Genomic DNA, 12,179 nt, shown 5'->3' with positions numbered 1-12,179 from the left:
TGTACAGCATGTGAATATTGTTCCATTATTTCCTATAGAAATTTTGTCATAATCTTATCGTGGTCAAAGTAGTGACTCTCTATAACTACTACCAAATTTCTCAACATATATAGAATGATAAATGTATTTCTATGTATTTAGACAATGTTGTTTACTTGTGTGGAGATGAGAACTTGATGAGCAAGTTTTATTTATCAAAGACACAATGTCATTTTGGACACTAGGGAATTTGGACCACAAGAAAAGCAAACGGCTACTGCATCAGACAATAAAGCAACGTTGCAGGTTATGGCACAAGAGAAGGACAGTTTGTCCATTTGTGTTAAATGCTTGTTTACCTAAGCGTGGCTAAAAGAGGCTCCTTTGGTGTTATTTGAGAGTTGTCTTAAGACCTAGGTGTGTCAAATATATAAAGTGTGCTTTGGGCATGAGAGAGGTAGAGCACAACACAATGTAGAGATCAGGAGAGAGAACTCAAGTGTAAACTTGGTGAGTGTTCTTGGGGAAAGGAGTGAAAGAGGGAGAGAAAAACCTTTGTAAGAGGGCTTTTAGGGTTTATAGATCTCTTTGTACACTCTATGATCTAGTAGATTCCGGGAAGAAATCCTGGCGAGATGTAGCGACCCGAGTTTATGGATGTGAACTCGAGTTTATGGATCTCTTTGTGTGTGCTCCCTTTTCTTTTCTGCTTTGTTCTTATATCTTCTTCATATCATTCTTGCTCTGTTTTATTTTGTGACTTGTGTTTTCACGTCGAAGACAACTCAAAGCTTGAACCTTGAAGGGCCAAATCCTATCAACTTGCATAGTTGTATGACGTCAATAGATATCATATGATGAGGAATTGTTTATCTTCCCCACCTTCTTAGAGTTAATTCATATAATACCGTAAGATGTTATCTCAACAAAATTTTGGGTGTTCGATCTGGTTTTCTATTCTTAACTTTTTATCCGGTTTAGGAGATATTTGAACTAAACTGAAACCAATACTAGTTTCAATGAATTTGTTAAGGTTCAGTTTTGGTTTGGAACTGTTTAAAAATCAGAATATGTGATTACATAGTCAATGTAATTATGATTTATCTGTAAACACAAAATTTCTGTAAGTACTTATGTATGTAAAATCAATTGTCGCAAGATAGTAATAACGATTCGAATATGGATTAAATATCAAATTTTCAATTATAATATATATATATATATATATATTTCTAATAATGAAGAAGGTTAAACGCTATATAAATAAGAGTTGGTAATAGCAAGTAGAGTACATCAAAAAGAGTCAAACATACATACATAAGCAAAACAAACAAGAAAGAAAAAAAAAAAAGAGATGGAGAAGAAGTGTATGTTGATGATTGCAGTAGCTATTTCTTCATAGTTTTCGTTTGGTTCAGTTTCCGTAGTCTGTTAAAAAATAAACAAACAGACTTCAACCAAACATCGATTATTAAAGGATACTTCATGTGAGAATAAAGACAAAATTGATGATGGATAAACTCAGGGAGAAATATGTTTTGTTTTATAAAGGGAGGATTACTACACTAACCTTAGAAAGTATCTATATTACTGGTTCGACGCACTTTTATTTTTTTTACAAAACTAACCTAGCATACTCAAAACACCATTTTGGCCTTTGTTGAAAAAAACCTTATTACGAAAATGCCATTACTTTTTTAATGCCACGTAGGCAGATTCTGGCGCTAAAAATTTCATAAGTCTACCAAGCTTTGTGGTAGACTTATGAAATTTTGGTCAACGCAGAAATTTTGTTGGTAGAGTTATTAGGGCGATGGTAGATTTATTCAAGAGTTGGTAGAGTTTTTAAATGTTGGTAGACTTTTCTTGGTAGAGTTTTGACGATGAGAGGTAGATTTATTATGTTTCGGTAGATTTGTTGTTATGAATGGTAGACTTGTCAAAAGTTTTGGTAGACTTGTTAACAAAAACGTTGACTTTCTTGCATAGTTGACTTTTTCGGTAGATTTATTGACAATGAAGTAGATTTATTTTCTGAGTTGGTAGACTTATTTCCTTTAGCGGTAGATTTATGTGAAAAAAGTTGTCAATACGTGCGGTAGACTTATCTGTTTCATGGTAGAGTTATATATAATTGGTAGAGTTTTCGCTTTTGAGGTAGATTTGTTTGACTTGTGGTAGATTTAATTCAGTTATAATTCATTCCGGTTAGTGGTAGACTATATGTTACATGTGGTAGACTTAAAAACTGTTGGTAGATTTATTTGTTTTGTGGTATATTTTTAAAAAATTTCATTCTGATTTGTGGTAGATTAATAATGACATGAAGTAGACTTACAAGATGTTGGTAGATTTGTTTGTATGTTTGGTAGAGTTTATGTAATCTGGTAGACTTATCTGCCGTATGGTAGACTTGTTGAAATAACAATGTGGTAGATTAATTAAGTTTGGTATTTACAGAGTTAACCTTGATCTGGTAGACATATGACATGCTTATGGTAGACTTGTTTATATGGTAGAGTTATTTGTCATGGTTGAGGTAGACTTAGTATTTAATGTTTGGCAGACATTTGACTTTATGGAGTAAAATTACTTTTTTGTCCAAAAGAATTGTTCTATCTACAAAAAAAAACCTACTGTTTGGTAGACTTATGGTTTCAGTGTTGTACGTCTTGCAATTTTCTTCCATATAGTAGACTTATGGTAACGGTAACCATAAACCGTTACCAACGAACCGTCGCATATGGTAGACTTATGCATTTTCCAACGAACAGTCGCATCGATTTCGAGAACTTCTATTGACTCGAGTCGCTTCGAGTTCTCGTGTGAGTTCTCTATAAATTCCCTAAACCTAGACGATTCATTTCCCATCCCTCTAAACCCTATGGCGAATCTCGAGTCGCTTCCTTCTGATCTTTTGTACGAGATATTGTTGAAAATATCTTCAAACTCGTATGCGGATCTTTGTCTTGCAAAAGTTTCGTCCAAAACACTTAACAACATCTCAAACGAAGCGGGTTTTCTTAGGAATGTTGATTTAATCAACATTATGTTGCCGTGGAGGTGGGATGTTCACAGAAGGGTCGGTGCATTCTTCAAACGGTGCTTGGCGGCAGGAAATCCATCCGCACAATTGCGAAGAGGTTTATCGCTGATTTTCTTTGAACATAACCTCCAAGCAGGGTGTGATCTCATTCGAATGGCATCAGACAACGGATTTCTCATGGGTAAGTACTGCCACACTATGTTACATCTAACCATGGATGGCACATCAGAGGTATTCAACTCTGTCAAAGCTCTCTCCCGGGAAGATGCAAAGCAAATGAGATTGGCAATGGAAAAGATCTTCATGCCTGCGTTCAATTTCCAGAAGCCCGAGGAACTGGTGGAAATGGTTTTCGAGGCTTATAAAAAGTCTTTAACTACAAGGATTTGTGGTTGTCTCAAAGTACCAGACATGCAATGGATGGGAGATGAATACCTGCTAGAGACGTATGGGGATCAACTTTGTGAATCCTGCTTCTGGAAATTGGAGTGTGCCAATTTCTGGTGGGTAGTACCGTCGTTTGCTATGGATTGGCCACGTTGATTGCATCAGTAGTCGTCAAAAAGACTTCTGTTTAGTTAAGTAGATTTGTTTTTATTATGAAGTAGACTTATGAAGTTATGTTGTGTTATTTATGTTGTGTTAAGTAGATTTATGTGTTATTCATTTCGAAAGCTATTAATTATAACAAATCTACCAAAAATAATAATAAGTCTACCATTCGTTCGACTGAAATTGGGGACATGACAAGTCTTTTACAACAAATCTACCAACAATATAATATAAGTCTACCATTCGTTCGACTGAAATTGGGAACATGACAAGTCTTTTACAACAAATCTACCAACAATATAATATAAGTTTACCATTCGACTAAATATAAATCTACTAAACATAAGGAAACGGACTTGTACTGGTTTTCCACCTGCTTAAATGTACTGTACTTTAGTTGGTAGAGCTATAAACATTACAAGTACATATGTTTTATTAATGGTAGACTTAGTAACCTATATGGTAGATTTGTTTGTAAATTGTTAGACTCAATATCAATGTGGTAGACTTAGTTATCGGGCAGTGCGATTTTACTTTTTTGCCCTGTATGTATTGTCTAAAGTACGGAACAAAACCAGAGTCCATCTTCAACCTCTAGGTTTCGCCGTCGAGCTGTTATACTTGGGATAACTCTTGATTTTTTCCTTCTACTTCGATCTTCTGCCTCTTATCCACTTTTATATTCATGGATCAAGTTGTTTTGGTTTGTGGTAACTGGGTTTTAAAGAAAACGAGGTGGGTCTTCATCGTAGATCAGTCCAGGAGATGTAGTTTTATAGGGATAGACCGCAAAACGTCATTTGCCGATTTGGTTGAAATCGCATATGAAGATTTTGGGTTGGATCAACATCTTTATGAGCTTCAGCTCAGCTATATGTTGTCGTCTGAAGTCCGGCGGAAATTACCTCTGGATACACCTCCTGTGTTTGTTGGTAATTCAAGACAGCTGCAGAGTTTTTTGCATCAATTCCAGAACGAAAACGAAACGGTTCGTTTATGTGTTGAGATCAAAGAAAAAGTTCAGAAGGGAGTTGTTGATGAAGACGAAGATCGAGATGCATGTCCTAGTCTAGTCCCTGAAGAACAAGTGCGCCAAGATCGTCCGCAAAAAGGTGTCGAAGTTGGACAAGACGAAGAAATGCATGATGAAGAAGAGGATTTGTCAACCAGATTTGATGGATGTGAAGATCCTGATGGTGCAAGTTCCGATGACGAAGAGTACGGAAGACGTGAGAAACGTCCAGATGGTGAAAGTTCAGATGAGGAGGAGTCGCTAAATCTACCACCGAAGAAAAGGGGACCGACTACAATTCCCGACTTTCAAAGTCTAGAGCTTTCATCTTTAGACTTAGCCGTTGGCCAGCGTTATGAAACAAAAGAGGACTTCGAGATGCGACTCAAAATTCTTTCCATTGCTCACAAATTCGACTACAATGTCGATCATTCGAGTAAGAAATTGCTAACTGTTAAGTGTTGGGTAGATGGTTGCAAATGGAGGGTTCGCGCTTCAACTGTTGGGAGCAGCAAATGTTTTTGGGTTAAAACTTATACTCGAGAACACACGTGTTCTGTGACTGTGCAATCACAACGCACCCGCCATGCAACCCATGAGGTTTTAGGCCGTCTATATAAGGACTTCGTCGGCGGTGTTGGCCCAAAAGTCTTACCAAATCACGTCGCCGAAGCTCTTACCAAACGATATAGTATAAAGGTATGTGGTAGAGTTATATTATTTCTTTGGTAGAGTTATTATCTCTTTGAGTAGACTTTTATTATTTTGGTAGAGTTATTAGCTCAATTGGTAGACTATTTATTTTTTGGTAGAGTTATTAGCTCAATTGGTAGACTTTTTTTAATTTTTGGTAGAGTTATTAGCTCAATTGGTAGACTTATATATTTATTTGGTAGACTTATATAATTTATTTGGTAGAGTTATTATCTACCATGGTAGAGTTATAATTTTTGTGGTAGAGTTATTATCTTATTTCGTAGACGTCACTATATTATTTCTCATTATAAGGTTGACTATTGGAAAGCACATCGGGCCCTAAAGTATGCTCGAGAACTAGTATCAGGGACGTCTGAAAGTGGTTATGAAGATCTGCCTTCATACTTATATATGATTCGGCGAGCAAATCCGGGTACACTAATCAAGCTAGAAGTTGATGAGGAAGATAGATTCAAATTTATGTTCCTCTCATTTGGCGCAAGCATACAGGGGTTTCCCTTCATGAGGAAAGTGGTAGTGGTCGATGGTACATTTTTACATGGAAAATACAAAGGTACCCTACTACTCGCCACCACGCAAGATGGAAACTTCAACATTTTTCCCGTAGCCTTTGCTGTTGTTGATACTGAGAACGATGAGTCTTGGGAATGGTTTTTTACACAACTACACCGTGTTATTCCTGATGATGAAGGACTTGCCATTATTTCTGATAGGCATAAATCCATAGGAAATGCTATAGGGAAGGTTTATCCTCTTGCTAGTCGGGGTATTTGTTCATATCATCTCCATAAGAACATTATGGTGAAATTCAGAGGCGCTGAAACATTCAAGCTTGTTAAGAAGGCTGCCACTGCTTATAGACTTCTCGAGTTTCAATGCCCTTTTTGCTCAGATTCAAGAGGCAAATCCTGCACTGCATGCATACTTGGTGAAGGCAGATATTTGTATGTGGAGTCGTGTACACTTCCAAGGTGATAGGTACAATTTCACCACTAGCAACATAGCGGAGTCATTAAACAAGGTGCTATCTGCTGCAAGAGGTAAGCCTATCGTAGGACTAGTGGATGATATAAGGAGTCTCCTGACCAGGTGGTTTGCTAAAAGACGTGTGAATGCCAATAACATGGCTACCACTCTAACAACGGGCGTTGAAAAGTTGCTGGAGGTAGTCACTACTTTACCTTGTAGACTTTCTATTATTTGGTAGACTTGTATCTGCTATTAGGTAGACTTTCTATTATTTGGTAGACTTGGCACACTTATCTCTGCTATTTAGTAGACTTTAAATTATTTGGTAGAGTTATTACTTCTATGTGGTAGACTTATATAACTTCTGAATAATTCCTTGCCGACAGGCTAGAGTTGAAGATGCTAAACTCTTACCTGTGCAAGAGATTGATTAGCATCGTGCAGAGGTTTTAGGCACAACATCTGCACATGTTGTCAATTTAACGGAGAAAACATGTACTTGTCGACGGTTTGATTTGGATAAAATTCCTTGCGTACATGCCATAGCCGCCGCCGATAGGAGGAAGTTGTCGCCGATCTCTCTTTGCCATCATTACTACTACACTAGTTACTTGCAACAAGCGTATGCTGTTAGTGTGATGCCAAGAGACGTAGCACTCCCTGTGCCAGATGAAGTAGCAACCAAAATTTGTCTCCCGCCTGATGTTCGCAACCGACCCGGCAGGCCAAAGAAAATTCGGATTAAGGGTGCGTTCGAGGCCGCCATGGCGAGTAAACGTCCTCGGAAGATTCCCAAATGTGGTAACTGTGGCCAAGGCGGACATAATCGCCTAACTTGTCGAGCTTAGTTGACAAATCGAAAACCTTGTATTTGTACTATTATAGACTGCAATAATCCGCTTGAAAACCTTGTTTTATGTACTTGTAAATCTGGAACTTGTTTTACCTAAACTCTACTATTTTACTATAATAAATCTACCAATCATGCTATAAATCTACCAATACTACAATAAATTTACCAATCATGTTATAAATCTACCATTCATGGAATAAATCTACCAGTCATGTTATAAATCTACCAATATTGCAGTAAATCTACTAGTCATGTTATAAATCTACCATTCATGGAATAAATCTATCAATCATGTTATAAATCTACAAAGCATGTTCCTTTTACAGCCATGGCGATTCACTTTAAATTCCAAAACACAAGCGACGTCTAAATTCCAAAAGACCACCAAAGAGGCTGGCTATGAGTAATAAATCGGCCAAAATACAACATCCGATACCAAAAGTCTACCAATTAGTTTGGATCTGAGTATTAAATCTACCAAAAAACGATCTCAGATCCCAAAGGTCTACCAAACGAAGATCTCAGTTAGTGGAGTCTGTCTGTAAACCGTACTTGTCATCAAATAACCTTCGAGGGTTAGGATCAGACATCCGGGATTCTTCTGCTTCATGTACCTCATCAAAAATCTCAGCTGCGTATTTCATACGAATGAGAGGCATGTTGCTATCTTTCAGCTGGTCCCATTTATGGCACAAAGCCAAACACTCGATGGTCTTCAAAGTAAAGACGCCACAATCACCTGATAACAAGTACCCGATAATTAGTTAAAAGTCTACCAAATAAAAATACCAAATCTACAGAGCTGCATTGCACCTGTCTGTCTGTTTAGTGCCGCTGTTTTATACATGTAGATATGAAACTGCCCCTCCTTCATACCCTTCTTGAGCTCCGGTGGTGCCATATGTTTCAACAACAGCGGAATCATCCTCGCGTAGGGCTTCACAGACTCCTCCACCTCGCCTTTTCTGTATAAATCTGGAATGCAATCAAACACTCGGATCTTTTTTTTGGGAATGTCGACCTCAACGGCTACCCAATGTTCGTTGTTCACGTTGTGGGCGATATACACGAAATCAACATCTGTCCCCCATTTCTTGTGTGTAGGCAAGTAATGGTCGTAGTGACCGTTGGCAACGTCCAAATAACCATCACTGAATAACCAACTCTTCTCGTTTGGTAGAAATTTGTTTCGATAGTCTCCACACCAAACTCGACAAAAGATAGGATCAAGGAAAGCAACTCTTCCCCCTTTGTAAGGAGATGGATACCGCATAGACCGTTGCCGGAACATGTCTAATCCTTTTACGATATGCTGCATTAGGTAATGAAACAAATTTATATAAGTCTACCAACCAGCTTTACAACCAAATTTATATAAGTCTACCAAACATAAAAGATACAAGTCTACCAAACATACTGACAAAATCTACCATTTGTTACTACATAATAGAATACAAGTCTACCAAACATAATGACTAAATCTACCATTTGTTACTACAAGTCTACCAAAGTAATTCTATCATTAAGTTTCCAAAGTCTACCAAACAATTTCCAAAGTCTACCAAACCTTTTGAAACTAAGATCGGGTGACTGATACGACCACACACCTGATCATGCAACCACCCATACTCCTTTCTAGGCTAGCTTTCTTTAGGGGTCATTAGTGTCAGGTAAAATTCTCCTCCTGCATATGGACACTCCAACTGTTTTTCCCTGAAAAATGACATAGACATACCAGACTCCGAAGTAAGTCTACCAACATACCTAATAAGTCTACTATATAAAACAAATAGGTCTACCAAATCAAACAAGTAAGTCTACCATGGAAATTTAAAACTGACTTACGCTTCAAAAGCTACGTAGCGGGTTAGATTATCCAGTATTCGACTGTCCACTGCTTCAAAAGGATCATACCTCCCAGGAGGGGGACCTGCTGGGTCCATGATGCGTCTCACCACTGAGTTACCAAGGTAGGGTGAAACCTGGGTCGGTGCAAGGCTGCGTCCCCTTTTTTCCTTCTCAGCAGGTGGATTTTTTGCATGTTCCACCAGCTTTTCTAAGCGTTTCTTCATAGCTTCAATCGCTGAGTCGTCTTCGTCTTGCAGGGAAGGGATCTGTACTCGTCTAGACTGTAGTGGGCGTGAAACGTCGCTTATATTGATTATCTGGCTTTCTTCGTTTTTGTCTTTTAAATCAGCTTTTGACTTTGTGCCTGATTTATTCTTCTCTTTAGGATCAGCAGGTTCTTTTTTCACTTTGGTTACAGTCTTTCCTCTCGACGCTGGGGTTCTAACAACTCTTGCAACAGGAAAACCTGGCTCTGATGTTTCCTGCATCTCCATCATCCACGACTGCTTAGCATGTATAGTAATTTCACATCAGTCAAACCAAATAATAACATAACTAAATCTACCTAAAAATCTACCGAATTAATTATAAATCTACCTAATATAAATATCACTGCCAAAAATCTACCACATAAAGTTAGTCTTGTATTCCAAGAAAACATTAAAAGTCTACTATGCAGGAAAAGTTTTAAAAAAATCATCAATACAAGTCTACCAAAGTAAAAAAGTATTTCGTACAAATCTACCATAAAGGAAAGGAAAACGATCTGTTTAAACATAGTTGACTGTTGTCTCCATGACATTAGAAGAGAGACTTGCGTACCGGATCCTTTTCCACATCTCTCGTTCCCGTTCCTGCTCCACCTCCCGTTGACGTTCCTGCTACTGGCGCTGCTGCTGGAGGAGATGCCTTTGCTCTAGGGGTTTTCGGTGAGGTTTTGGATTCTGCATCACCGGCATTATCATCATTGTTACCATGGTCGTTGTCAACATTGTTCCCAGAATTCGCCATGGCCTCCTCTTTCTCCTCATGTTTATCCTCGATAACGGCAATCCTCTTATCCAGGTGGTCTATACGAATTACAGCACTGCTGACATTGTTGTTTAGCAATGCTACCGTCGTTGATAAACCATTGATTGCCATGAGGATCTCATTCGTCTTATCCTCCTTCTCCACAGCGGGCTCTTTCTTCTTGCTCTCGTTCTCTCTTTGCTTCTCTCTCTCCTGCTCCTCTCTTTCCTTCTCTCTTTCCTTCTCCTTTCTTTCTTTTCTTTCCTTTCTTTCCCTTTTCTCCTTTCTCTTTTCTTCAATTGCATGCTTTAGTAGCTTCACCGGCGAGTTAAAATCATCATCTTCTTCCTCATCCTCCGTCTTACGTTTCTTTTTCTCCTTCTCTTCTTTCCTTGCCTCTCTTTCCCTTCTCCTTTTGCTTCTCGGAGTTGAATCCGTTGCTTCAGCCTCTTTCACCTTCTCTTTCTTTTTCTTCTCCACGCGTGGAGTTTCCAACTTCGTCTTCGACTGTTTCGGCGTCTGAACTGTTGAAGCGCCACCTGTTGCATCGCCACCTACGTTTTTGGGAGATTCCCAGAACCCCTCATCCAAGCTTCCATCCAGAATATCATGTTATGCACCTTTATATCGACGTCTACACGTCGGGGTTCACCTTCCCAGACAGGATATATTTCCTCCAAGGGCTTCACCACCAGTAGATGTCTAACCCGAACCTGTCATGCCATAGAAAATGATATTAATAAATCTACCATGATATTAATAAATCTATCAAACTGAATCAAAAACTCTACCAAAATGTAAAAACTCTACCAAACTGTACAAACTCTACCAAAATGTAAAAACTCTACCAAACTGTACAAACTCTACCAAAATGTAAAAACTCTACCAAAATGTTAAAACTCTACCACATTTAATAACTCTACCACAAATTGTTGTATAATAAATTTAATAACTCTACCACAAATTGTTGTATAATAAATAACTCTACCAAACACTAAGCTATTATCAAAAAACTCTACCAACTCAATAGCTGCTAAGGTACAAGTACCTTGTGATCCTCGGTTTCACTCTTATCCATCTCCAAAAGAGTCTCGAAAACATTACGACACCGTGATGAAGTCCACCTAAGAAGAGGAACAACCGAGTCATCTACATCGGGGCGTATTTTCCCTGCTCTCTCAGCCAATATAGGGATGCACTCATAACCCCAAACAAGCATTGCCTGTACACATCCGTGGAGAGTGTATCGTGCTCCCCCCAAGTTAGCAATCTTGAGGGAATAAATTAGTTCATGGAATCCATAACGACCCCACGGCTGTCTCTCGAAAGCTGCTTCATCCATAACTGTTTTGGCTAAAGCCAACGGGATTCGACTGTTGCGGTGAAGTCCCAATACACCAACATGCAAAATGAAAAGCAACGCCAACATCTTCTTCTTCTCATAAGTCCATGCTTGGCAAGTTTTCATCCGAGCTTTCTAACTCATTCCAATTGGGGCCTTCCCCACCTCTCACTCCAATCTCGGCCCAAAATTCGGTGTGATCTATTTCCACCTTGTCATTGTGATCAATTGGGTCACAGTTTAGCCCCGTGATTTCAGCATACTCTAAGAGTGAAAATCTAACCGGGCGACCTCCAATAAGAGTCCAAAACTCATGATTCCTATCCACCTTCAGTTGGTTGCTCACAAAATACTGAACCGTCTTAGCACTCCATATGAACGAAGACAATGCAAGCTTCAGTAGCACGCCAACTTGAGAATTATTCATGATGTCGTTGTAAATATCATCCCCAAGGTGATCCCTGATCATCATGATGAACTCATGAAGCTTGCAGTTATGATGACAACTCTTCTTCAGCAAAGGAGATTTGCCTTCCGGGTACAATCTTTGGGGATAATCCTTTGAGCCGCTAGCTGAAGCCATGTCTGCAAACGATAGGTAAGATTAAAATCTTACAAATCTACCAGACATCAAAACAAATCTACCATGAACTTACACATGTCTACCAAACTCAACGACAACTATAGAATACCTACCACAGAACATTAACAAATTTACGAAAACGAACACAAATCTACCAAAGAAAATAAAATATACAACGCAAATCTACCAAATGAATACATAAATCTACCACACACAAAGAGGAGAACGCAAATATAGAATTCGTAAGTCTACCAAACTTATCATGTC

The 12,179-nt window shown here is 38.6% G+C and overlaps 1 protein-coding gene across 1 annotated transcript; it reads right to left on the bottom strand.

Annotated features, from left to right (window-relative positions):
* Positions 1 to 7,649: 7,649 nt before the first annotated feature.
* LOC18018894 lies at positions 7,650 to 8,763 on the bottom strand. Its single transcript, XM_024155494.1, has 3 exons — positions 8,736 to 8,763; positions 7,942 to 8,440; positions 7,650 to 7,867 (listed from the first exon to the last, which is right to left on the bottom strand). The coding sequence occupies exons 2-3, from the start codon at positions 8,417 to 8,419 to the stop codon at positions 7,650 to 7,652; spliced, it is 696 nt and encodes a 231-aa protein (XP_024011262.1). The 5' UTR covers positions 8,420 to 8,440; positions 8,736 to 8,763.
* Between the last annotated feature and the right edge of the window lie 3,416 nt (positions 8,764 to 12,179).

The sequence above is a fragment of the Eutrema salsugineum genome, unplaced genomic scaffold, assembly GCF_000478725.1.
Source record: "Eutrema salsugineum unplaced genomic scaffold, Eutsalg1_0 scaffold_2, whole genome shotgun sequence".
In the NCBI taxonomy this organism is placed as follows: Eukaryota; Viridiplantae; Streptophyta; class Magnoliopsida; order Brassicales; family Brassicaceae; genus Eutrema; species Eutrema salsugineum.
Note: the sequence above shows the minus strand (reverse complement) of the source record. Positions and strands in the feature narration are given on the sequence as shown.